This window comes from Drosophila mojavensis, unplaced genomic scaffold (assembly GCF_018153725.1).
Source record: "Drosophila mojavensis isolate 15081-1352.22 unplaced genomic scaffold, ASM1815372v1 contig_80, whole genome shotgun sequence".
In the NCBI taxonomy this organism is placed as follows: Eukaryota; Metazoa; Arthropoda; class Insecta; order Diptera; family Drosophilidae; genus Drosophila; species Drosophila mojavensis.
Genome location: NW_025318906.1, coordinates 5187335 through 5213601, shown reverse-complemented (window position 1 = coordinate 5213601; position 26267 = coordinate 5187335). Strand labels below are relative to the sequence as shown.

At 38.3% G+C, this 26267-nt stretch overlaps 6 protein-coding genes across 6 annotated transcripts; 3 read left to right on the top strand and 3 right to left on the bottom strand.

Moving 5' to 3' along the window:
- Window positions 1–3569: 3569 nt before the first annotated feature.
- On the top strand, window positions 3570–5934 carry LOC6578817. The gene is made up of 3 exons (XM_002004684.4): window positions 3570–5086; window positions 5224–5320; window positions 5391–5934. The coding sequence occupies exons 1-3, from the start codon at window positions 3659–3661 to the stop codon at window positions 5762–5764; spliced, it is 1899 nt and encodes a 632-aa protein (XP_002004720.1). The 5' UTR covers window positions 3570–3658; the 3' UTR covers window positions 5765–5934.
- A 331-nt stretch (window positions 5935–6265) lies between these two features.
- Window positions 6266–8364, top strand: LOC6578816. Its single transcript, XM_002004683.4, has 3 exons — window positions 6266–7701; window positions 7753–7849; window positions 7906–8364. The coding sequence occupies exons 1-3, from the start codon at window positions 6343–6345 to the stop codon at window positions 8277–8279; spliced, it is 1830 nt and encodes a 609-aa protein (XP_002004719.1). The 5' UTR covers window positions 6266–6342; the 3' UTR covers window positions 8280–8364.
- A 2247-nt stretch (window positions 8365–10611) lies between these two features.
- Window positions 10612–11680, bottom strand: LOC6578815 (muscle-specific protein 20). The gene is made up of 3 exons (XM_002004682.4): window positions 11566–11680; window positions 10993–11325; window positions 10612–10933 (listed from the first exon to the last, which is right to left on the bottom strand). The coding sequence occupies exons 1-3, from the start codon at window positions 11593–11595 to the stop codon at window positions 10742–10744; spliced, it is 555 nt and encodes a 184-aa protein (XP_002004718.1). The 5' UTR covers window positions 11596–11680; the 3' UTR covers window positions 10612–10741.
- A 9406-nt stretch (window positions 11681–21086) lies between these two features.
- On the bottom strand, window positions 21087–22358 carry LOC6578813 (glutathione S-transferase E14). Its single transcript, XM_002004680.4, has 4 exons — window positions 22145–22358; window positions 21891–22091; window positions 21696–21818; window positions 21087–21612 (listed from the first exon to the last, which is right to left on the bottom strand). The coding sequence occupies exons 1-4, from the start codon at window positions 22286–22288 to the stop codon at window positions 21403–21405; spliced, it is 678 nt and encodes a 225-aa protein (XP_002004716.1). The 5' UTR covers window positions 22289–22358; the 3' UTR covers window positions 21087–21402.
- Window positions 22359–22720: 362 nt separating this feature from the next.
- On the top strand, window positions 22721–24968 carry LOC6578812 (protein PTCD3 homolog, mitochondrial). The gene is made up of 2 exons (XM_002004679.3): window positions 22721–23175; window positions 23233–24968. Exons 1-2 carry the CDS (start codon window positions 22843–22845, stop codon window positions 24865–24867), a joined length of 1968 nt encoding a protein of 655 aa, XP_002004715.1. The 5' UTR covers window positions 22721–22842; the 3' UTR covers window positions 24868–24968.
- On the bottom strand, window positions 24883–26035 carry LOC6578811 (probable palmitoyltransferase ZDHHC24). Its single transcript, XM_002004678.4, has 2 exons — window positions 25701–26035; window positions 24883–25638 (listed from the first exon to the last, which is right to left on the bottom strand). Exons 1-2 carry the CDS (start codon window positions 25939–25941, stop codon window positions 25037–25039), a joined length of 843 nt encoding a protein of 280 aa, XP_002004714.2. The 5' UTR covers window positions 25942–26035; the 3' UTR covers window positions 24883–25036.
- Window positions 26036–26267: the final 232 nt, after the last annotated feature.

Here is a 26267-nt window from a genome sequence, read left to right as displayed (position 1 = left end):
ATCTTCAACGCCGTTCGTCGCTGTTTGTGACTCTAAATCTTCGCTGGAATTATCTACAGCTGCTCGCTTCTTACGCTTTGGTTTCTCCTCGGATGAACTGTCGTCCTTGTCTTGGGCCTGTTCCTTTGCTTTGTCCTTTCCAGCCTCTTCAGATGAGCCGCTGGAGTCCGCTGCGGCGCGCCGCCGACGATTTGCGGGTGACGCGGTAGTAGGGCCAATCTCTTCGGAAGAGCCACTGGAATCCTTCTTTTCCTTCTGTGCTCTACTTTTCTCCTCTGATGAGCCACTCGAATCGGCTGCTCGTCGGAAACGTGCCTCGTGCTTGTGTCCGTGCAGCTCATGTGCCAGCTCATCGGGATGTGCGTGCGAATGCGAGTGCGAGTGGCAATCGAGATGATCCGGATCCTCAATGGGCTGGCGACGCTCACGCAGATGCTCCTGTTCCGTGTCCTCCATGCTCTGGCCACCCAACAACTTCAGCAGCTGCTCATCGGTCTCAGGCGTCTCCTGGATATCGTCCAGATTGACCGGCAAGGTCCATACCACATCCAGCATCAGCCCTGCCGCCAGCATTGTGATTAGCATCCATGAACGCATCCTGCTCAGTTGATAAATCTGCTCCTCTATTTGTTTTTGAATTGCTTGAATTGTGTATTGCTCGCGCTACGCCTTGTTTTGCTCGACTGAATTGCGCTGCTGTCCACACAGTTTCTTATGAAAGCTTATTATCACAATTGTGGAATTCTGATTCGCCAGCCTCTGCTCTGTTGATAATGCTCGCCGCGTTCAATTAAAGCAGCATCGATTAGCAATCGAGCTGCAAGCGCTGCAGCGGGCGAATCCAAATTGAGAATTTCAGCCTAATGCGGCTTTACTCTGCTTGCACAACACGCCTTTCGCATAAAAGCGAATCACGCTGATGCCCTAACAAAGGGAAGGTACTATGAAAATGTGATGAAATATGTGACAATATAAGGAAAAAAAGTATGTACTTCTGTAAAAAAAAAAAAAAAAATAGTTAAAATTAATTAAAGATTAAATCGATTGGTTATCAAATAAAATCTAGTTAAAAAAAAAAAGAAAATACTTATATGCCATTACTATCATAATCATCTACTATTATTACTATATTAAAATATTCATTTATTTATTTAAATATTTATATAAATTAAATATTTCATATATTAAATATTTATATAAATTAAATATTTCATATATTAAATATTTTTATATATTAAATATTTACTTAACTCAAAATATTTCAATTTATTCAAATGTAATATTAAAGTATAAAAGTGTCGACTATCGCCGCATAAGCACGTCATGCCTATTCAAATTTCAGAATGCGCAATTTAGTTGAGTGGACTGCATGCTATCTGTGTGCAAATTTTCAACTTGACTTGCATAATAAATACAAATTGAGCCGCTTCTCCATTCGAATTGATAAGGCAGATCAGCAGAGATCAACGTAGCTAGCTAACTGAACGCGCAATTTCTGATTATTTGATTATTTGATTTGAGACGCGGCGAGACGAGACGACATAAGACTCGACGAAAATTTAACAAATCATGAAACTCGAGCATGAATAATACAAAATAGTATAATGTATGTTTCATAACCAAATCAACAGCTTAGTTTTTCAATAGATAAGCATATCAATGCGTACTACGGTGCGTATGAGCTATAGATTGGACCGTAGTCCACAGTGAGGGCAAAGCATGCGCTATTGACCTGGGACGAAACGCAAATGCCACTCGTAATCCGCAGCGGCGTCAACAACGGCCGTCGATAAGTAAAAGCCGTAATAAAGTAAAGGATAGGCCAGACGTGCGTCGCATACTCAACCGAAGAGCGAAGCCCAGCTGACTGAGTTGCTATAAAACGTATCTTTTGGGTGGCTCGAGAAAACTTTAAGATGCGTCGCCTGTCAAGCGTAAGCATTGCTTAGTTGACGCCTTTTGGCCCAACATTTAGCCGGACACGAAACAATATTAGGGACGAGCGATAACTGTAAAGTCCAAAAGGTGTTGCCTCAAGCGAAATTAAAAGCAAATATTTAACAGCTTTAGCAGTCAAAGCCTTGAAGCCTGCGCTACTTATATATGAGAGAAAAAAAGGAGAGTGGATTCATTGCAAAGGGCTGATTGAATTTGGATTCCCTGTGGAAGGTCGTGGCATAGCAGCTTCTTGCCTTTCTCTCTCTCTTTGGCAACATCAAAGCCAAGTTGGAAAGGAACGACATGAAATGAAACATAACCAAGCGAATTGACGAAGAAGAGCTACTGCATAATTTAAGTGAATTCAAATTTTATATTTGCGCCTTGCTATTTATACCCTGGAGGAAAGCTGTAGTGGGGAATATAGGATATAGGATATTAATACCATATTTTTATTATAGTTAATATTCTATATTTAATATTAGAATATTTCATTAGACTAAACTAATAAATATATCTAAAAATAAATTTTTGTTTATAATTTATATTTTTAATCTTTTTTTTATGAAATACTAATTATTAAAATACTAATTTTTTTTTGAGTAAGTGAAATTATAAATATTGTCATATTTTAATTTAATAATAATTATTATTAAATATATTTATTTTAGGAATCAAATCGGAATCTTTCTTTGAGCGTTTTAGCTGCCAGAGCAGAGTATCTATTGGCTGTTCTGCTCGCACGAATTTTCCTTTCAGTTATTGCCAGAAAATATTGCATTTTAGGTATATTTTTTATGCAAATTGCGTTTTGTTTGGCTTACGACACGGCGCACTGCAACATTTTATGCAAATCAACTGGCACCTGCTGTCCCAGCGACAAATTTCTCTTGACTCACACTTAAATTTGTATTCTCCCTACTGTCTCTTTCTCTTTCTTTTTTTTTACCTTTTTTTTGATATTTATTAAAAATTTATCAATGTCATAGGTTGGCCGGGCCATCAATCAACTTTGTGTTGAGCCAAGATTTGTTTAGGCGACCCAAAATCAGAAACAAATCGAACTCGATTGAAGATAGACGAAATTCCTATAGATTTAATTTTCAGCCCAAAAATATGCAAAAATTCCATTTTAAAATGTATATATTATTTAGTATAGATTTACGTATAAGCTAATTGTGTTTACTTCCCAGTACTCTAATCATATATAACTGCGCTTAGTTAACTGAAAATATTGTTACCTTATATATTTTCATATACAAAACGCGCTATATACTCATTTTTGTTAGATGTATTCACTATAATTACATAATTATAATTGTAATTAATAATTATCTAAGATATTTTTTAATCAATTCCGAAATGTATAGATAGAAAATTATTTTATATTATTAGATTATTTATTAAATAGCAAAAATATATATATATATATATATATATATATTTATAAAGAATATTTTAAAAAATTGTCTATAAATCAAATTGCTTTGGAGTGAAATGTTATAAGTCTAAATCAGTCACAACACAAACGATCTACACAACAGACACTACAGACAAAACAACAAAACAAAAACAAAAACAAAAAAAATTATAAAAACTAAAATTTTGCAAAAAAAAAAAAAAAATACACTGACCACAAAAAAAAAAAAAAAAAAAAAAAAAAATAAATAAATAAAATACATTATACTAAACGTAGAACAGTTCCATAGATTCCGGCACAATGAGCAGCGCATCACTTGCAAGCTCAGCAACCGTCGTCTCTCTGTACGAAGTTATTGAGAACTATGATATTGACCCTAAGACGAAATTCGTTGAGGGATCAGAAAATATAGTGACAGAAGTGGATGAATCGAGCACTGAATCATTGGAGGATAACACAGTTGGTAGCATAATGCATTACGGAATGTATGATGACGCAGTTGACATAGATGAAACAATTGAAGCAGTTGAGCACTTTGAAAAGGTAGAGAAAGAGACCAAGGAGGAAGTGCCGGAAAGGCAAACGAGCAATCGAAAGTCTCGATTGGATTTATCTGACATTGACCGACTGATGACCCATACCGATTACGATTACCTTGACGCTGATGATGATCGTGATGAATATTCGTTAGCAAATGATACTGTAAAACAGAAATCGAATTTTCTCCAAGAGTTCAGACTGCCCTCAATGTCAGATTTAAGGGAGTCGCGGGGGTCCGAAAGAAAATCCAAGCGTGAACATGGAACACGTGGTAGATTTGTGGAAAGCATAGATCATGGGGAGCCATTGGCATCGACATCGTCGTCGTCGTCGTCAAAGACGTCGGCGACAACGAAGACGACGCCATCGTCGACGCCGAGGACAACAATGGATTCAGATAAGAGGGAGACGCTCTCCGTGGAAATATCGCTCGACGATGACATCCTTGCCAATTTAGACAACCTCCAATTAAGTCTAATGCAGCTAAAAGACCCTTTGTCACATGATAAGAAGGAGGGTATTGATTTGTTTCTGCAAGCCCAAACTGATGCGAATGTACACTTAATTGATGACGGTCTTGAAGAGATGAGGGCCCTAAAGCGCCGCCAGGACGAGGAATTAGCCCAAATGACACAACAGTTTCTATATCAAATGTTTGATACTGTCGTCGATCAAGTAACAAATTATGAAAATACAGAAAAAACGAAATGGAAATTGGATAAGGATAAGATCATTCGAAAGCTAATTGAATTACAAGAAAAATATTTGTGCGAGCAAGAATATAATGCATTTCTAAACAGCAAAATGGTTGAATATTACAAGCGTTTAAAAAATGCAAGACCATTCGCGATTCTCAGCCCGCAAATGAACCAAAAACTATATAAGAAATACACAGAAGCTCTCACGCTTTTGGATCACAGACTGAAAGTCGCAGCGGAAACTAAAACCCGCACCGCCTTTCTAATGTCCAGTGTATCGATGGACCTCTCATATATTATTAACATTGTCATGGGCACCGAAGAGCATTTCGATAATCTTGTGATGAAAACCCTGACTACCAATAGGTCGGACTACTTGAAGCATTTCGTCGAGCGAGAGCTGCGGTACATGAATCAAAAGCGTTACGAGATCAGTGACACACGCCTCTTTCTAATCACCAGGAAGCACACATTGGGTCGCATCGTTGATGTGAGTAACACCAAAATTATATATGGATTATATATTACCGAATAGTACCTTTGATATGTTCTTTGTCTAATGCATTCTAATAATATCTTAAATAGTTAAGGTCTAGCTAATAAATCTCATTCGTAATACTTTTGCAGAGAATCAAAAAATTGGAAACAATCAATGAAGACATCTGCATGGATGACTTTATTACCATACAGAATCAAGTAGTAGCATTGTCTAAAAAAATTGAAGGTTATTTTGTACTATTTTTATGCTAATACGTAAACGCTCCTTCTCAATTTTGACTATTCAAATATTACAGAACGTAACGCTGAATTGAAAAGGATGCGTCTCGATTATCATGCTGCATTGCATCAGACCCAGCACATACACGAGAAAAGCCTGGCCATAATCACCAAACTGGCAAAATGTCAGATTAAGCTGGCTGACATGGAAAAGCAAGAGGAAAAGCTGATCGAAAGTCTCAGAGAAGCTAAGACCGTGCATATGGATCTGCGTAAAAAACATACTGAACTAAGCTATCAGGGCGGACTGTTATTCATGCCATCCCTATTGCACGATTTTGATGATAGTGTGGACAAGGTCAACAATAAGAAGGCTTCAATTATAGAGCTAAAAATTGCCATCAAGCAAACGTCTCAGCGTGTGGTAGAATTGGAATCACAATGCGTTTAAGTAGCACAGAAACCAGAAGTACTTATTTATATCACGCAATTTTCATCGACTCTACATACATCAACTCATAAAAACAAATATATATTAAACAAATAAAACTCATAAATAAATAAACTGAAATGTCATTCTAATAACCATTTCTAATAAAGTAAGGCACGATAATCAGCTCATTTTAATCAGTTCATTTCTTAATAAGTTCGCGTTTCTTTAAACCTAAGCCTAAAAGTATGCAATAGAAATGATCAAATTGAATATCAAATTTGATTGAGAAAATCATTTTCGTTGCTGATATAATTTATGCTAAATATTAGCAGAGATCAATCAAGTTAATATCAATTAAATTTATACAAGTAAGCTAACTAAATTTCAAATTTCACTTGCCAGTTCTGCCAACTGGAATTGTTTAAGTCATTCACAACACACACATTACACAACAAACACACACTACACAAAAAAAAAAAAAAAAAAAAAAAAAAAAAATTTAAAAAATTAAAAAAAAAAAACAAAAAAAACACAAAAATTTAAAATATATAAAAAAAATAGATAGATATATATATTAATTAAAAACAAATTGTTCGATGGCTACAGCAGTTAACCTCAGTCCGAGAGCCTCCAGCTCAGATGAAGACACAGCTAAGCCGCAGTTAAAATACGTAGGCGTCGATTTAGATGAAACTGAAAAGCATGTCCAGGTGACGCCCCCGATAACGGGTTATTATATTATAGATGATGAAGATTCCTCGGACGATCTGGATGACGAAAGTAGTCAGCATGAGTCTCTGCAGGCACTTTGGCAATCCAATTCGGCCAAGGAAAGTGATTCACACTCGGAGGAAAAGGCGAGTCTTGACTCGGAGGAAAAGGCGAGTCTTGACATTGACCACATAATGGGCTATGACAAAATTGACGACTATGCCAAAATTGAGGCACCTGAGCTAGTCCAAGAAGATACAATCGAGGAGAAAGTGAAATTCTTAGCGAATCTCACAGTGCCATCATTATCGGATATATCCGAGGAGCATGAGCTCAAGATGACCAAATCGACGATTATATCCGATACACAAGGAAAATTTGTAAATCCGATCGACGAGAAAAGCAACGGCACCAGCAGCGAGAAAAGCAGCAACAGCGAGGACGCCGAGTATAAAACAATTACGCCGGAGAGCACGAAAACTGATTCGATTTCCCTTATAAACATTGGCACAGCTGATAATATGACCATTAACTCCGACGGACTTGACTCGCTGGATTTCAAGATATTCCAGCCGCCAGTGAGAAAGGAAACCAATCTTACATTCGAAAAAGGCTTAGTTCACGGTTTTCGAGCTAGTTCCCTCATAGCTCCTGAGCCGACTTTTAAAGAGGAATGGATGGAGCTGGCAAAAGGTTTCCTAACCGAATTAATTAATCAAGTCGTCAACAAAGTGGAGACAGACATTGCAAACAATCTTGCTTCCGACAAATTTGATAAGAAAAAGCTGATGGATGAGATACTCCTTGAATTTAATAACTGTATCGTTGAGCGGGAATTCAATCATTTCTTAAATAGTAAAATGTATGAATATTTTAAGCGCGGACAAAATACGAGAACACTATCATCGCTCCCACCAAGAGAACACAAAAGAGAATACCTGCGATATATTGCCGCCCTTAATCTGTTGGATCACAGGCTGAAAGTCGCTGCTGCGACCAAGAGGCGCACTGCCTTTCTAATGTCCAGTGTATCGATGGACCTCTCATATATACTTAACATTGTCATGGGTACCGAAGAGCATTTCGATGACCTTGTGACGAAAACCCTGACTACCAATAGATCCGAATACATGAAGCATGTTGTCGAGCGAGAGCTGCGGTACATGAGTCAAAAACGTTACGAGATCAGTGATACACGCCTTTTTCTAATCACCAGGAAGCACACATTGGGTCGCATGGCTGACGTGAGTATCGCATATTTATAATTAAGTATATAATTAATTACTCTTTTGCAGAGAATCAAAAAATTGGAAACAATCAATGAAGACATCTGCATGGATGACTTTATTACCATACAGAATCAAGTAGTAGCATTGACCAAAAAAATGGAAGGTTAGTTTGATTTAAATAATTTTGGATAAAGATAATTTCATTTTTCGCCGTTGCAGAACGTAACTCGGATATAAAGCGTATGAGCCAAATGCATTATAGCGAGTTGCATCAGCTTCAGCATAACCGTGAGAAGGCCAAGATATTGCGTTCAAAATTTAAAATCTGTGAATCATTACTCTTGGACAAGCAGATGGAAGAGGATTCGCTTCGCGGCACTCTCTGTGCAGTCAAGTTGGAGCGTAATAAAATACGTAAAGACTACTCAGACCTCAGTTATCGAGGCGGCCTAATGGCAATGCCAGCATTAATGTACGATTTTGATGAGACGGTAAACAAGATCAAGATAAAGAAGGCTAGCATCGACGAACTGAAAGAGTCCATTAAGAAGATATCGCAACGTGTTGCAGAGTTTGAAGCCCGATGCGCTTAAAATAACTAAGTCGAACAAACAAAAAAAAAACAAAAAGAGAAAAACAAGTACATATATATATATATATATAAACAAACACACATATATACATATACACAAAAATATATATAATACACAATGACGATAAACCAGAGAAAATTTGTTTTTTACTATGATCCAAGAATATTTTGATTATCCACTATGCAATTAGGCTAAACCATCTTTATATATATCTAAAATTCTCATTTAAAAACATAATTAGAAAATATATATACTTGTTTGCTCCGCATTGCCAAAGTTGACATAAATTAATTTATTTTAAATCACAATGTATATATAATGGGAAATATATTATTTCCTATATATCAAAACAGAGACCTACATACCTAATATATATATTCAGTTGCCATTGAAAATGACAGCAAATCTCTTAATGAGCAAACATAATATATTTCTGGTCATTTTCAGTGTCATGTTTGATACTTTATGTTTGTTTTTCTTCATTTTTCTGCCTTAAACTTAAAATGTTTAATAATTTTATATATATCTTTATATATAGTCAATGCTTTCAATTTTTCGTTTCAGCAATTGCGCAAATTATTGAATTGTAAACAAAATTGTAAAATGCTGGCACGCGCTTAAATCTGATTATCGCCATATTTATACATATATAATTTATTGTATACATTATATAGAATGATGACATTGGAATTTGTGGAAATTTGGCTTAGTGAGTATTATAAGCATTTTATATTTAGCAAAGACTGGCTAGCAATTAGCAAAAACCTAATGAAGAACATTTTTCATCTACATTATAAACGAGTACTCATAGCGCTACAATGTGAGTGGAACGGATAACATACGCCAGGCATGCCGGCTTTTAAATACTCTTTCGACTGTTTATTTGTATGGAAGCCATTTGCAAATCTGATTACTTTAGCATCGAAGAATGTAAGAGAACTCACCCGCATAACAAAAGCTTTTCTTCAGTGTACTAAACTTCCAATGCTCGTTCTCTCTCTCTCTCTCTCTCTCTTTTCTCTTTGATATTCGGCTGGATGTGGATTGCGTTTGGCGGCGTCGCCATATTTTTAGCTTCGAAAAACTTATTTACCTAGTCACCAAAATATGTATATATGTTTTACAACTATTTTAATTTGATTTATAGCTCAAAGAGCATGTGAAAAATAACTTGACAAGCGCAACAAAATCAATTTTATTAACACACACGCGCATACCATTGCGATCAACATACAAAATACGCACTGACTTCATTTTCTCTTTGAGCTTGCTCTTAAGCTATTGCGACATTTGCAGTCCACATAAATTCCACACTCCCAACTGCGCTCTCTCTTGTTTAATTACTCAACTAACATAACTTCATTGAAAACGCAACGACCAATGCAATTGCTCTTACCATCCACAAGCGCTCTCTCTAGTCCTCGCATAAAGGCAGAATGTATTAATTAGGGATGGGTAAATTATTATCCATACTCCAGTCTGGAGGAGTTCCACTATCCACTACTTCAGCATATTTTCCTTCCGTATTTGATAATATTCTGTATAACGTTACAAAAATCGTGAAAAAATCAAAATACCTTGTAAATAGGATTGAAATTCGTGTGCATAAATCAAAAATGCAACGAATTTAAATGGGGGCGTGAAATTCTGAAAATGTCTCGGGCGCGCATAATTCTGAATGTCGCATAACACCTGCAGTCAGATTATATTATAGACAAATTTAACGGTTTGCTTAGCCAAAAACAAATTTTGTAAACTGCTTAACAAATATTAATTCAATTTTGTAGAATTAATCATCAAACTTTGTCTTTACCGGTTCCATCAAAGGTGTATATTTGGTTTATATAGATGTAGACGATCTGCTATATATATAGTAGATATACATACAATCTAGAATGACCTCAACACGCTTCAGTGGAATATTTTTCACACACTTGTAAAGACGGGCTGTTTACGTTTTCACATCTGTATATATATACTTATAGGCAGCCATATTTAGATTTTATATATACATATATGATAGATATATATATATATATATATGCACATATGCTAGATTTATGGAATGAATAAATAAAAGATACACCCACACAAACGCCACATTTTGTAGCTGAAGGTTAAAATTCGATTTCGATTTAATTTTTTTCTCCACATAATCTTCTCTTTATTTCGTTTTCTTCTTCTTTTTTGTATAAATAATCTTAGGCGTATACTTAATATAAATCGCAACGACAAGCCTTTGTGCTGTGCATGTGTGCATTTGTGTGAGTGTTTGATATATCTTTTTTTTTTGGGTTTTTTTTTATGTGTGTGTGTGTTTTTGTGTAAGGAATATTTTTTGGTTGGTTTAATATGTTTAGATTTTGTTGTAAACTTAACAATTAAACATAGTTGTAGAAATTATAACAAAGAAATCATAGTAGAAAGACATAGATAGAAAGTCGCGTACAAATCCTATGGATTTACTTGCCGAGCAGAATCTTGCGGCCAGCGCCGATATTCTGACCAGCCTGGGTGGCGCCCTTGTTGGAGCCGGCCTGGAGGCCAACGATGGTCTGGCCAGCCTTCAGCTGCTCCTCGGTGAACTCGCGCTTGCACTCATCGGCGGGCTTGGGGCCCAGGAAGGGACCCTTGAAGTCAGCGTGCTTGTAGCACTGCAATAAAAGAGTCCGTCAATCATTCAGACACTCAATCAATTAATTAGTGTACTTACGGCACGGCCCAGAGCGAAGATGGTATTGGTCACGGTGGCAATATCCTTCTTCTCATACAGATCGACAGTCTGGAAGACATCAATATCGGCCACACCGTACTCCTTCAGCGCCTTCTGGAAGTTGTTTATGTTTTCCATGAACTTGAACTGTCCGCCGGAGGAGTTGATCTTGGGGACAGAATTGGGCTGCAATTTGTTGATCAGATTGCACAGCACTTGACCGTCCTTCAGCACATCCTCATATGCCTGACCAGCGGGGAATTTCTCACCCAAAATCGCCTCGATCCATTCCTGGGCCTCTTTGTCCATCTGGGGATTGCGTTTGCCGGCAATCTAATTTTAATTATAAAACAAATTCAGTAATATTATTATGAATATTTTACTTATTAGGCACAAAACACTTTATTGTAACATCTTTTTTATTTTAATTTTTAACAAAACAATTTTTTTTTTTTTTTTAAATCAAAAATTATTTTTAAATTTTTTTTCAAACAAAAAATTATTTTGTAATTTTTGATTCCTATGCTATTTTAAATTTTTTTAATTTAAAATTTATGTTTCACTTTTCTTCACCTTGGCACGAACAGCACGTTCCAGAGACATGTTTTGTTTCTTGTTTTAAGATGGGGAGTAATTGGTTTATAAGATCTTCACCAAAGCTATTGCAAGCCTACACTGATGCCTGGCCACAGGGCGTATGCGGCTTTTAAAGCGCGAGAGCAAGAGAATGCTCACACATACAGTCGTGTTGTTCAAGAATTTTCCAAAAATATATCCGAATTCGGAGTCGTCTATGTGAGCAAATGCTGCTGAGATTTTGTGGCCAAGGCGTGGGCGCGGTCATCAGGTGTATGTGTGTGTGTGTGTGTGTGCGCGCACGTTTGTGTTCAGTTTATTTCTCACCATTCCGACTTTGAGCGTCGCCATCTCGCATGATGAGTCGTGCGTTTTAAAATTAGATCAGAATAATCATCAAGAAACAACAAAAACAAAAAGAACTTGGCAAAAATCAATTTCAATAATTTTTCACACATCATGTGAAAAATAGACGCGCGCGCCCCTAAGTAAATTCTTACAAGCTGCTTCCTCTTCTTCAACAACTGCTGCTGCTTCTTCTATCCTCTAGTTTAAGTTATTTGTTGCCTCCCCCTGCTCTTCTCCTTCTCCCCATCCAATTAACATATACATAATATCGGCTCTTCAGTTCGATGTTTATCTTTTTTTTTTCGAATTTCCACATTTTGTTTTTCGGAGTGTGGAAATGCCTGGCCGCCTCTTTAACCAGCTGTCTCAATGCATTTTCTGTACTTTTCAAATTAGGTAAAATTTTCATTTTGGACGCGGAATGCATGGTATCATGCTTAAAATTGGCATTGGAAATTGCTTTCGCTGAGTGTTGAATGAATTTTCAATTGTGCGAAATGTGCGAAAATGTTGTGAATTAGTTAATTCCAGTGGAAAATTAGTTGAAAGTACTTTGCATAGAAAATATGAGCTACCAGAAAGTGATGCGAAATATGTATAGAAAAAAATAAAAATACATAAAAGTACATCCCATTAAAAGTAATCCTATTGAATTTGCTGCTATAAGTGAAAAATATTCGAATATATAAATTAATTTCAATTTCTTGTTAACAATGGCTTATCAATCAAATTTTCCGAGTTTTTTAAGTATTAGTTCTAGTTTTATAGCCTGCACACATACACAACAAAAATATATGTTTATGCGAAAATTAACTTATGGACCCCGACAAAACCTTAACGAAGAAAAAAGCGAAATATACAATAGATGAAAATACTTCAACTTCAAAAAACGACGATCCGTGGGTAGCACAAGAAGAAGAAGCAGTTCCAGTTACTAGCCATACTCAATTAGTGGTAGCCGTCTCCGAAAAAGAAGAAGCAACTCCAATTACTAGTTATACTGAATTAGTAGTACCAGTCGCCAAAGAAGAAGCAACTCCAATTACTAGCTATACTGAATTGGTAGTACCAGCAGCTCGAAATACAACAGGCACGACAATCGAAAAGCCATTGAACAGTTCCACTCAGAGTCTAACAACTTCCGACTCGAATTCGGAATCGGAAATTTGGAAAATTAAAACGCAATTCGATCGAGAAGTAATGGAAAATACAATAAAAAATCGGCGTCTTTCTTCCGAAGACTCGACGGATGTTCTCAAAATCTTGCATAGCCAGAAAAACTTTCATAATTTGCATGGGGCTGAAGAGTCGACAGAAGATGGACCGAAGAGTACAAAGCAGTTGAAGAAATCGCGTAATATACGTTTCCGACCCGAAGATTCCGAAATCCAGTTCAACGAATTCAATTTTCAGAAACGAGAAATAGATCAAAATAAGGCCACCTCCTCGGGCACACAGACAAGTTTGGTAACACTCAAGAGCGAGAAGAGCGAAGAGAAAAGTGAATTTGAATTGTTTTTCGACGGCGATGAGGAAGTAGATGAGGAAGAGGAGGACAAGGATCTGCTAAGGACACCCAACCATAACGACACAATCACGTCGAAAATGGAGCTCTTAAAGTTTTTCGAAATACCCTCACTATCGGATCTCTCCGACGATTCAGAAGACAGCTAAAGTCGCCCAAAGACCTCTTTTGATACACACATTCCAATTAATTGTAGCCATAAAAGCCATAAAAAACATAATTATAACAAGATAATTTGACTACTTCTAATGGCAGACACATGGCATTAGCATTTACATAAATATCGCAAAATGCACAAAAGAAAAACTTTTCGAACAGTTTGGCCCAAGGTCAAAGCCATTTTTATGTCCAGGCAGTTAATTTAATTTATACGCAGCGCGTATTGAAAAACGCTTGAGGGCGAATTCAACAGAAATTTAAATGATGTCAAAATGCCTAATGAACACAAGGGTGAGGCTTGACAAACTCTGAATACTTTATCTTCGCTCTACCTGAATAGCAATAATTGTAATAGAAGATTAGAGAATTATCATAAAGTTATTTGACATTTTTATTATAGGATAGATATCTGACTTAAGAGATCTTTCGAGATAATCTTGCACATTTTAATATAGTGTTATTATTGCATATATTGAATACATATTTTCTTTTAAATGGTATATAATTAGGTATAATTATATATAATGAGTTCAAAGGTCTAACTTAAAATATTTTAGATTTTACAATTTTTTTGGCCAAGTTTCCCCGTCAATTTATTTTCTCGATCCTTCCAAACGAGTCATAAATAATCATATGCCCTCTGAGTGTAGTGTATATAATATACAAGACAATTTCCAAAGCGAATGGGCGGGTGTAGTAAGATTTTGTTGTATTCTTTGAATGTCGTGTCAGACAAAGTGCATGCCCTTAATAAATGGACATATTTTATTCATATTACCAACAACAAAGCCAGAAATAATAAGCATACATTTGCCAAAAAGCCAACAACAGAAATCACACACATACACACAAACAATAACATCGACCAATAAGAAGAAGAGAAAGAAAAATAAAAGTAAAATAAAATGAAGGCAAGCCGAAAGCTGCGACTGTATGACCTTCCTCACACACACAGACATCGACGTCGATAACATTATTCGTTTTGCCTGCTAGAGCGGATACAATTTCGATAACAATCGCTGGCATACGCGTATAAGGCGTACAGAACTCGCACAATTTGTGCATTGGGTTAAATCTATTTTTGTGGCCACGCCAAAACAGGTGGAAGAGCAAAAAACCAAAAAAAAAACTGAAAATGTTTCGCTGCGTCAGCGATTGAGATTTTCCAGGCGCCTCTCAACGCACGCATAGCCTATTGGACTCTCGAGCCATTGAAATGACACGAGCGTAGAGAGGCTGAGAGTGAGAGAGTGAGAAAGTAGGAGGAGGAGCGGCAGCAGGGTGAGGAGTGTAGCAGTCAAAGCAGCGGTATCTCTTGTTGTTTTTCACACATTCTCGCCGCATGGCGTGTTGGTTTATTTTTACAGCCGCTGTGGGCCAAGGCGGTCCAGTTGTTAGGGTCCTCGACCAGTATCTCTCCTTCTCTCTCTCACTCTCTCTCGCACACGCAGTGATACCCCAAGGCAGCTACTTTTTAATTAACAAAATTTTGGCTTTTGTCAATGCCAGGCCCACAGTCCTTTTGCAATTAAGTGTATTAAATTTGCCCTTTGGCACTAACATCAGTCTCCAATTAAATGAGCCCAAATTAAAAATTTCTTGATTGTAATTAAATTACAAGAATTTTGCATTGCTTTTGTTGTTGATTTTTTTTTTTTTTTTTGTCATTATTATTGGACAAATGAAGTTTAATTTTCAAATATTTCTTGCCACCAATAAAATTGCAATGATTGAATTGTTGTTTGTGTAAAAACAATGTAAATTGTAATCAAAATTCAATTCGTCTAGCAAATAAAATTGTTTACTAGAGTATGATGACGTTTAGATACCCTCTATAAGAGCAGATCTTCAAACTAAACATCTTTTATCAAAAACGCTTAAGTATTCGATAATTTACCGACAGTTTTTTTAAATATTTACATTAGTTATCCAACACTGTAGTTAAATCCAATTTTGTTAAACAATATTTCGCCACAAAATAATTAGACCACAGTTGACTCTATTTCATATAAATCAGCTTGATTATCTTTTAACTCTCGGGCTCTCCATTTCCAATGTCTACAACGTGAATATACCCATTCCATCTGTTTACAGGGTATATTAGCTAAGATCCTTCACAGGCACTTCTACCGCCCTGCTTAAATAAATAAGTTAGCCGCTTGAACACTTGTGGGCTTTGTTTGTTTCGTCAATTTGATTTGCGGCAGCTGCAACAGGACGTCCGAGATCCAAAAAGGAGGCTTACGTTTAAGACCTAGCACTCCATGTTAAATGCGCCTGGATTATTTTCACATAAATCAACATAAACTGGTAACAAAGGACACACATTCCGAAATATAGCCGCAAGCAGCGGCCAAAACTGCCAACACAACGGACAACAAACAGCAGCTAGCTAGGTAACGACTCATGAATACCCTATACATTAGATAAGTGCAAAATATTGTTATTGAGAGACTGGCGTATAAGAGATGGCAAGGATAATACATGTACAAGAGTGGAATTATGTCGAAGTAGAATAGTTCGAGACAAAATTTTATATATGTAAGAGTATAGAGTACTCGAAAAACTACCGTGTATCGATTTTTTACTTCATTTATTACTTATAACCAATCAGAACTGTAAAATACCCCAGAAAGAGTATAAAAACAAACTTTGCAAAGCGAGGATTGAACTCTGCAGATCCTATTAATATGGCAAAATATATTGTAATACAAAGTTTGTCATGGTATAAGCCTCAAATAATAATCGTTAGAGAGAGTTAGAGTATTCAAATTCCGTACAAAGGCTTTGAGCTACGCAGATCCATGAAATATTGAAATGATAGACAGCAGACTCAAATGCACAGAGCAGACTCTTGAGCCCCCATCAAATATTATTGGAGTATAAGCTTTGAATGCGATGGTTACATAGTGTAAGCCCCAACGAGAATATCCCCCAGATCATGACAGAAGGTAGGGAATGGCCAGCGCATAACCTCAACAATGAAGTCAAGCGAAAATGGGCTCAGTGCGTGGGCGTTGTCCTTTAGGGTTGATTGCCTATTTTTGCTCCTTTTTTGTGGTTTGGTGATTTTATACCACTTGTGGCTATTGTTTAGAGTAAAGAGAGTTGTGCCAATGAATTTCCGTTTGTTTTTACAGCCGGGAAAAGGAAATGAAGTGAAGCAAATGCGAATGCGAATGCGAATTGCGAATGCTGGCCGAATATAATTCGCACTTGACTTTTGGCTTACGGCACAGAATGGGATTCTAGTATGTGTGTGTGTGTGTGCGTGTTTTATTTAAATAAACAAGAAATTATGTGGCAAAATAGTTGTCCACTGCAGACACTCTTTAGCTATTTATAGCCGACGTGTTATTTATTTAGACTGCCGTTGCTGCTTGCTTTAATATTTAATTGGAAAAACTCGCGCCTCAATGTCGTCATTCGACTATAAAAATAAATACAGCGCATCGAGCATACGCCGCGTCGTCCGACAATCTAAATCACAGACAAAGCGCAGAGCATTGACGTTGATATTTCTAAGTTGGCCGCAGAAGTTCTCTTGACGTCTATTTCAAATTTCCATTTGTTTGCACCCATTTAGCAATTAAAATTTTATGAGCGTTCGCGAAATCCTGTGGGCAAACATTTCGTTTACCCTTTAGTTGCGCCTCAATAACTTGGCCTTAGACTTGGGCAATAATTGACGTATATATTCTTTTTAATTATTTGTACTTGTCTGCTATCTGTGTCGTTCGTTGTTCTTCTCTTCTTGCTGTTGTTGAAGTCTGCAGCATCCTTTGAAGTTTTTTTTTTTTTTTTGGTTCTCCGGTTGTTTTTCTTTACTTGGGGTTTTGTCTGCAAAAAGTTTGCCGCGGCAACATTTCATTTGGCCAATTTGGACTTAATATGAAAAACCCCTAATTACGAATTCCAGGCGAAAAGAAAAAAAATATATACAAATAAAAAAGGTTGGCCCCAAACCCAAATATCTATTGAATTCAATGTAATATTGGTGCTCATTCAAGCTTAAAGCAGATAAAATTAGGCAAGGCAAGCGCTCAGTTACAGGTAATAATTGGCCAAGAAGCCAAGCAGCCGAAAAGTATTTGTATACCCTGTGGGTGAAAACTGATAGGCAGAGGGTGTGTTGAGTCATGTGGGTCAAGATGATACAATGATGTATCTCGGGTTAGGTAGATTGACCTTAGGGTATACATTTATGTTGTTTGCTTGATTGTAAATAACATGAGTAAAAATTAGATAATAGTCATATGATACACATTTCTCGTGAGTCGAATTGTACGAATGTTACGAGATATTCTCCTTCATCTCTTAAGCTCTGCTCTTAAAGAAAGCACATAGGATATGCCTTGGTGTAACAATTTCCACCCAATTAAATCACTTCCCATTTTTTTTTTTTTTTTTTTTTTTTTTTTTTTTTGCCTCTTTAATCAATAATTCAGCTGCGACTGAATTTCAATTTGCTGTCTCACAACCATGCGGGCTCAACTTGAGAGCCTCTCCTTCATACAAACCCGACAAAAAAAAGCAGAGTGGGAGCAAGAGAAGAGCAAAACTTCGGACTGACCCAAATAGAATCAACAAATGTTGCTTAAAGTGCTGATGGTATGCTTGGACCATAAAACTTTGTCAATATTTCCGCAGCGTGCGCATCGTTGACTGCGGTCTCTGGGTGAGAGTAAATTTCTGGTCGAATTTAGTGGAGGCAGACACTTTAAGGCAAACAGCTGCGTCTAGTTAATAGGGGGCAGCGTTTAATGTGATTTGAGAGACTTAAGTCTACAAAGGCCTATACTTCGTTAAATTTGGTAAAAGATGGCACTGGGAGCGAGAGTGGGAGTGGGACTAAGAGTGGTGGAACTGGAGCTGGAGCTGGAGCTGGAGCTGGAGAGCAGCTACTCCTTGTTTAAGGCGTCGCGTTCGACTTCAAAGCAACATTTTACACATAAATCAATTTGCAAAATGTATTTTTCAGCATTAAGCTCAAGTTACAGACCCTAACACCTGCAGGAGCTGTCACCTACATTCAAAAAAAAAAAAAAAAAAAAACAACAACAACAATGTTGAAGAGGCCAACAAAAAGTGTTTTGTTGTTGTTGTTGTCGGTGTCGTTTGTCATTTTGAGACTCGATTTGCAGTGTACCCTGCTCCAGGGCTTAGGCCTGCTGCCCCTGCCCTCTACCCCTTCTCCTCCCTGAGGACCCCCCTCGCTTGTAACTTTTAACAGCCTCGCTAATTTCCACTCATTATGCGCTTAATTATGGCGCCTCTTGACAAAAGTCGTTGCGTGCTTTTAGGCGTTTTTGTTTGTTCGTTTGTATTTGAGCCCTTTCTGTTCGCAATTTATGCACTTACCTAACTCACACCAGCCCGCCGAGCCTTTGCTTCATCTTCCACTGCTTGTATTTAACATAATTATTTGTATATTCAATTATATACAATAAATCTAATTGAAGTCTGTGCAAATAGCTGCTGTTGACACTGCTTTAAATTCAATATGAAGTTCACTTGATTCGATTTGCCTTTTGCATTCTTTAAAGTCATATTGCATCATGCTTTGGTCTCGACGTTGACCATGCCCCCTCCGCTCTGTCCGCCTTCCACTAGTTGCTTCTTCCCCTGCAGCTGTCGAATGAACATAAATAAAATCAGTCGCTGGCAGTTTGGCTTTTAATCGAGTTGAACGTAAAATGCAAATAGTAGAAGCAAAATTAAATCAAACAATTTCAATCGAGTGTTATACACAATATCCTAAATAAAACAAATAAATATATATATATATATATGAATCATGCTTTGCCAGGCGTAAGCGAATGAAACGTGTCAAATAAACTATTATATATACAATAAGCTGCATTAAATAAAAAATAAAAATATAATCAACAATAACTGAGGAAGAGTAAGAGAGAGAGGGAGTCATTCAGAGAAATTAAAGAGGAGAGAGGTAGACAAAGATGTCAAGAGACAGAGAGAGAGAGAAAGGGAGATAGAGACGCGGGGAAATAAATAGAGAGAGCAGTACAAAGAGAGAGAGAGAGAGAAACTCGTGAAGAGAGCGAGAGGTGAACAGGCAGAGATAGTATAAATAGATAGGGAAGGAATGGGTTTGAAAGAGAGTTTAAAAGAGAAAGCAAGATCAGAAAGAGAGAGAAAAGATCAGAGGAAGAACAAGACAAAGAGCTAGAAATTAAGATAGACAACTTGATTTAAAACTTATAGTGAACCACAAGTGAGTGTGAGACTTTCATGTGTGTCGTACTCGTCTTATGCTTGTCAGACCCTATGACGTGCCCTTCTATGCGATTCTCAAGAATTAAAGTTACCCTTGTTGATCTCGAGGCATTTTCAGTACTGTGACTGACAATGTGTGTGTGTGTGTGTGTGTGCGTGCTAAAGGAACTCAACATATGGAGAAAAGTAAGTACAGTATTCAATTCTATTTAACAATATTATAACAATAATATATTTTTTCATTGCAGGTCAGCTATGCCGTATGCATTATTTATATTCATTGCATATCAAATGTCAAGCTAAAAATATATGTATATATATATGTATATATATAAGCTAATCAAGCGTCTGTCATGGTGTCGCAAATAAATGTTGGATTACAACTTGGCAAATTGAAAAACTTGCTGACTGCAAAGTTTGCTGCGTGCCCCAGCGAAGATTTTTTGCAAACAAAAGCAAAAAGCGTATTGCAGTTGCAGCAGCTGTTGCTGCAGCAGCTGTGCAGCACCTGAGTGGGTTGAAGCCAGAGAGATGTATAGATGGACAAAGGAAAGGAGCACAGTCACGGTCAAGGAGAGGACGTCAGCTGGGATTGTTGAAGTTTATTTGAGTTGGGTGACCAGCAGAGAATTGTATATTACGCGGGTTTGCGTGCAATTAACGCCGCACAATACTTGAAAGCCGTTTACCCTACTTTTACCCCACTCAAATTCGCGCACTCGATATGGCCATTAGCCATGACATGCCTGTCCTGTCGTCCTGCAAATATTAGCCAACATTTCGAGTGCAAACAGAGTGCGTAAGCGGACCACAGTCACATCATCAGGGTCCATAACTGAGCCATATGCTAATAATGTCCAGACATAATTCGAAATATCATTAGCGCTATGTGCTATGTGTGTGTGCTTCTATATACATATCTATGTTTATAATAGGCTTTAAACAAACAGTCTATACAGCTAATTATACTGGCGTAAGGGAGTTGTTGAAATATGTTTGTAATGGCTATTTAAATGATGAATATGATGAAAGCAGTGAAACATATGGCTCGACTCATGTTGCGAAGCAATGTTTTGTCCCCTACATATGCCTTAAGCTGTTGGTTTGAAGATTGATTTTATCGCTATTATATGTATGTATGTGGCTTAAATTTTAAATTGAAGTAGACTACAAGCTAGAGCATATTGACCTACCTCTTTTTCCTGTATTTATTAACAATATTTTTATTTAAATGAAAAATGCTAGAAAAGGCGTCTAAATTATATATTTAAGGCATACATATTTTATATTTATAGTTTGACACTTTCCTTTAACCATCTGGCCTTTCATTAATCATTTTCTTTCATTTTCAGTTGTATTTAGAAATAAAATTTCATAAATTATCTTCCAGTCTCATTTAAAAACCCTTCAGCACTATCCCAAACAGTTCAGTAAATCAACTCTACATTGTCTTATGAACAATTTCTTATTCCGATCTGCCTTTATTTTCTCAACTGCTTCACAGTTTAAACCAAATTCTTAACTTCTGCTGCGAAAGGGTCTATTTAAAATAAGCACTTGCTTAATCACAATTCCTGCTTGGGAAATTCAAATTTGCCCAGTTGTTGCACAATGTCACGTAGTTTTTCCACCCCTCGCTGATTCACTTCGTAAGCATCCAATTGCTGCATTGTGGCGAACCAGCGCTGTAGTTGCGGCCAACGCTCCGCTTCCACCGGAAACATGAGATGCACCGTGCTCAATGTGGTCACAATGGATACATCGGCGAGTGTCAGCTGTAAAAGCCAACATGCGACTGAATGCAATTAAGACAAAAAAAAAGGGGAATTGAATGGTTGTTGTTGTTGTGTTGCCTAACCTGATCGCCTGCCATGTATTTCTGGCCATCCAGATAGCGCTCCATGATGTCGTATGCCTCGAGGAGTTTGCGTCTATGGTAAGTCACATCCACATTGGCGTACTGCTTGCGCACGATTTCCGACTGGCAGATGGGATAGAGGGAAAAGGGTATTTGTAAATATCATAGCTTACAATTAACGCGACGGCTAAGCACCATTAAATCACTGTCACGGCGAAAGAGGAAGGAGCACTCAAAGAACAGGCGATTAAGCACCTTCATTCTGTCTGCATATTCCTTGGGCCACCATTTGCCCGCTTCATCAAAATGCTCCGCCAAATGGATGAGTATAACATGACTATCGGTGAGTAGTAGTTCATTATGCACAAGCGTTGGCACGCTATGCTGCGGATTTAACTAGAGGATAGATAATTAGTATTCAGCTCTGCATCCGTTTTGCATACACTCACGGCCAAGAAGTCTATCTCAAATTGTGCGCCCTTGAATAAGTCAACGAAACGCAGCTCTACATTGATATTCAGCATTTTGATCAGCATCAGACAGCTGCGCACGGGTGGACTGCGATCATCGTAATATAGGATCGGTGCAGACATAATAAAAAAACTGAAGAGCAGATAAAAAGAAAAGCAAACGAGCGCAATCAGAACTCATAAACAACTGAAAGACAAGACGATCTCAGCTCCGCTTTAATCTGTGATAAGTTAAGGAGAGACTGAGAGAGAGCGTGAGCGAGCAAAAGAGCGATTAGCGATCTTTTTGATCTCTAACTTGAAATCGATTAAAATAACTATACACTTAATATATATTTAATAATGTACTTCTTCTATAAATATAACATATTTATTGTTTAAATTTATTTAGCTTTATTTACAATTGACTTTTAAAAAATAAAATCATCAGTTTAGATTGTTTAAATTGCATTTACGCGCGCTGTGTGGAGCAACATTTGTAAACTGCCACAAGAGTAACGATATGTCTATCGATATACCCCATTAGTCGGACAGCTTAATCAGCTGTTGCGCATTCTACGATTTTCGCACTTCGGTCACATTGCTCCTACTACTGAGTTAGCGAATAATATTTGTAAATTGAAAATTAATTTTTATAACTAAAAGTGTTGAGCTAGCACATCCCACATTTAACAAATATGTACCTTACGCGCCAGTTAAGACAGCTGCCCCGGTCCAGGCTAACGCGGCACATCGCCAGCGGCAATGGCCCACATTACACAACCGCCGCACCGCAACCGGCTGCAGAGCACATTGAAATTCCAAAGCGCATTGAACGGTCGCCGACAGATCTGCTGCAGGCGTTGGCCAGCACAGTGGGACGTGATCCAACGGCACCGCACTATAAATATCACGACGATCCCTTTCTGATACCCATGTCGAACATCACGAAGCGAACATATGCTCTATCGAAGGAGGCTGGACGCAAGGCAGCAAATTGGATCAAAGAGGAACATCGCGAGCTCTTTATGGTAAGTGTTTCCCTTGAGTAGAGTGTATTATTAAGAAATATTTAACCTACCCCATAGCACCAAGAAGCCCAGCCACCCATTGAAAAGTTTGCCCCTTCCATGGTCTACACGGAAGAATCGGAAGTGGATGCGAGCTCACTGCAGTTGCTCATCTCACAAGGTGAGCTGAAGGATGCAGTGCTAGTGTATAATCTATTGGTACAAAAGGGCATTGAGGTCAGTGATGCCTTGAAACAGAGCCTATTAGAGCTGGTATGCTTCTACAACAACGAAGAGCCGTTACCAGAGGAATATATTGAGGAGCGTTGGTTTATGCAGAACAGTCGTCGACGTGAACGACATGGCAAGACGTGGAAGGATGGTGAATTAGCTGAGAAACTTTACGCAGCAATTGAGCCAAAGACACCACAATCTTATGCAGCACTTATACGTGGCATGGCCAAATATTTGCAGTGTGAGCGTGCATATGCCCTGCTCCAGGAAGCCAATGAGAAGCGTATCCAGCTGGACACTAATACATATAATGCCATCATACAGATTGTGAGCTTCATCAAGGATACAGCCGAACAACGCTGGCAGATGTGCACGTCGCTGTTGAACCAAATGGCCGAACAGCAGCTGAAACCCAATCTGGGTACCTTGAATGCGGTACTGGAGTGCATCAGCACATTTGGAAACTTCAAATTGGCCCGCAGCTCAGCGCTGAAGGTGCTGCCGGAATTCAAGCAACTGGGCATTGTGCCTAGCCTAGGCTCCTATTACTACCTTTTGATTATATTCTGCCGAGAACGTGCGCCCGTCTCACACGTCATCATAGATATCCTGAATGATATTGGCGGCAAAGAGTTCAAGGTGGAGCATCCGAAGGACACATACTTCTTTGCCACGGCTATGGATGTGTGCCGTAATCACTTGCATGATAAAGCTCTGGCAAAGAGGGTGGATGAGCTGCTGCACACTGGCAACAACTACGATCTGATAGGTGACTCCTTTAAGGAGGGCATTTATTATCGCAATTACCTAGCGCTGCTCTGCCAGACCGAGTCCATTGAAGACTTCATGCGCACCTACGATATACTGGTGCCCAACATTTACATACCCGAGCCGGGTATTATGGAAGAAATCTTGCGGGCTATCGAAATCAATGGAGCTGTAGAGCACGTGCCTCGCATCTGGTCGGACATGGTCATCTTCGATCACACTCATCGCGAGAGCCTGTTGCTTTACGTCCTACGTATTATGGTCGACAATCGCCCAAACCCGGAGCTGCCCTCCCAGCAACAGCTTCCAAAACAGTGTGCTAACGTAGCGTTGGATATGTATAACAAGATTGAGGAGTCGGCTAAGCGAATCAAGAAAGTCTCCTTTACTGGTCAAATGCTGGGCGACATTCTGACCCTTCTTGTTCGCGGCAACAGCAGCTTTGACAAGGCGACCGAGGTGTTTACTTACATAGACAAACAACAGCATCGCATTCCCGGCACACCTGCGGACAGTGCTCTGTTCGAGTATGTCGAAGCGTGCATCCTAAACAAAGCGCCCAGCCAGGCATTGATGGCGCTGCAGTACGCTGTGGAGAACAACATGGAAACGACTCCGCTGGCAAAGCGCATTCACGAGGGTTTCACGCTCAGCGAAGTGCATTTGGCGAAGCTGAAATCCCTAGTCGGCGAAGGATTTCTCACCAAATAAAATACACAGTGAATGTTAATAGTAATTAAATTCGTTTTTATAATTTGCAATAAATATAAAATGTTAAATAAATGCAAGGAATGCATTGTGTAATACTAAAATTCGACGTATTTGTGCTAGACCGTGAGATTACTTAGATATAAGACTAGTATCTGATGCAGATGGAGATTCATTCTTCTTTCGTCAGTGGCAGCCAGTTGACCCCATCGTGCGGCAACTCACTGCGCACAAACGGCGACAGCCAGGTCCAATACATGCGCTTGCCCAGCACCATTTCTATGTTGCCACGCAATCCGAGATTATACGCGTTGCTTGATCGCTCCTTCATTACGGCGCCCCGTTGGAAAATAGGTCGATGGAAAATGAGCAGCAACGTGGACATGGCGAATGCCAAGATATTCAGCTCATAAAGAACAAGATAAAAATTCTCCCAGCTGGCGTGTACAGTCAGGCTGATAGCAGGCACTAGGATGGTCACTAATGTGTAGGGGCGCCAATAATAGTCGGCATGAAGATACCAGAGATAAATGCTGGCATTAATTACAACGTAGAGCGCTCCTAATCCCATGTAGAATAGAAAGTAGAAGAAATAACGAAAATTGTAGTGCCCGATGCAGCAGCAGGTGAAACGGCAATGATGATTCCGCTTGAGCACGCACACATCACAGGTCTCGCAGTGCCACGAACGTGGAGGTACCAGCGCCTGGCATATATCGCACATATGCCAACGTTTGAGCAGATGCGGCTCCAAGGGTGGCTTCAATATATCCACTGAAATGCAAATCATTAGAAATGCCCAAATAACCCAGCACAATGATCGAGCAGCTACTTACTCTTGATAGAGGTATCTACCAGCATACAGGCCAACAGATTGGACGTTATATTGAAGACCAAAAAGATGCCGGCGAGCCAAATTGTTGTATACCAAAAACTGCCGACGTCGTGCAGCTCTGGCATAATAACTGTCACTTGGAATATGTACGTTAGCGGCACACCAACCGCAATAAGAAAAAAACATGCTGCATCGCCAATAGAGCGTGGACAAAAAGCCCTATACAATGGTCGTAATATCATCTTTACGCCAATACACTATTCTAATTTTTTAGGACTTTTAAAATTTGTTTGACATGCAAGTGGTGTACTTTTGACAATGTGTAAATATCGAACTTCAGCTAATCGATAGTATTATAGTATTTTATTGTAAATCGATTATCGTCACAAGTGAAACCGACAAAACTGTGATTTATTGTAGAAAAACAATTCTAAATTGTATACTAATTGAATTTTTAAATTAACACAATGATCAAGTTGTACCCATTTTCTGCAGTGATTTTTTTTAAATATACATTATTTATATTGAAGAGCTGTAAGCCCACTATGGCAACGCTCTTTAATGTTTA

Coding starts and splice junctions, on each gene's coding strand:
- LOC6578817 (XM_002004684.4), top strand. CDS start 3,659: ATGAGCAGCGCATCACTTGCAAGCTCAGCAACCGTCGTCTCTCTGTAC. Junction 5,087..5,223: donor CATTGGGTCGCATCGTTGAT/GTGAGTAACACC, acceptor ATACTTTTGCAG/AGAATCAAAAAATTGGAAAC. Junction 5,321..5,390: donor ATTGTCTAAAAAAATTGAAG/GTTATTTTGTAC, acceptor CAAATATTACAG/AACGTAACGCTGAATTGAAA.
- LOC6578813 (XM_002004680.4), bottom strand. CDS start 22,288: ATGTCTGCACCGATCCTATATTACGATGATCGCAGTCCACCCGTGCGC. Junction 21,819..21,890: donor GCCGTGACAGTGATTTAATG/GTGCTTAGCCGT, acceptor CCCATCTGCCAG/TCGGAAATCGTGCGCAAGCA. Junction 21,613..21,695: donor AATACATGGCAGGCGATCAG/GTTAGGCAACAC, acceptor TGGCTTTTACAG/CTGACACTCGCCGATGTATC.
- LOC6578811 (XM_002004678.4), bottom strand. CDS start 25,941: ATGATATTACGACCATTGTATAGGGCTTTTTGTCCACGCTCTATTGGC. Junction 25,639..25,700: donor GGTAGATACCTCTATCAAGA/GTAAGTAGCTGC, acceptor TTTGCATTTCAG/TGGATATATTGAAGCCACCC.
- LOC6578816 (XM_002004683.4), top strand. CDS start 6,343: ATGGCTACAGCAGTTAACCTCAGTCCGAGAGCCTCCAGCTCAGATGAA. Junction 7,702..7,752: donor CATTGGGTCGCATGGCTGAC/GTGAGTATCGCA, acceptor ACTCTTTTGCAG/AGAATCAAAAAATTGGAAAC. Junction 7,850..7,905: donor ATTGACCAAAAAAATGGAAG/GTTAGTTTGATT, acceptor TCGCCGTTGCAG/AACGTAACTCGGATATAAAG.
- LOC6578815 (XM_002004682.4), bottom strand. CDS start 11,595: ATGTCTCTGGAACGTGCTGTTCGTGCCAAG. Junction 11,326..11,565: donor AACGTGCTGTTCGTGCCAAG/GTGAAGAAAAGT, acceptor AATTAAAATTAG/ATTGCCGGCAAACGCAATCC. Junction 10,934..10,992: donor TCTTCGCTCTGGGCCGTGCC/GTAAGTACACTA, acceptor CTTTTATTGCAG/TGCTACAAGCACGCTGACTT.
- LOC6578812 (XM_002004679.3), top strand. CDS start 22,843: ATGTACCTTACGCGCCAGTTAAGACAGCTGCCCCGGTCCAGGCTAACG. Junction 23,176..23,232: donor AACATCGCGAGCTCTTTATG/GTAAGTGTTTCC, acceptor CCTACCCCATAG/CACCAAGAAGCCCAGCCACC.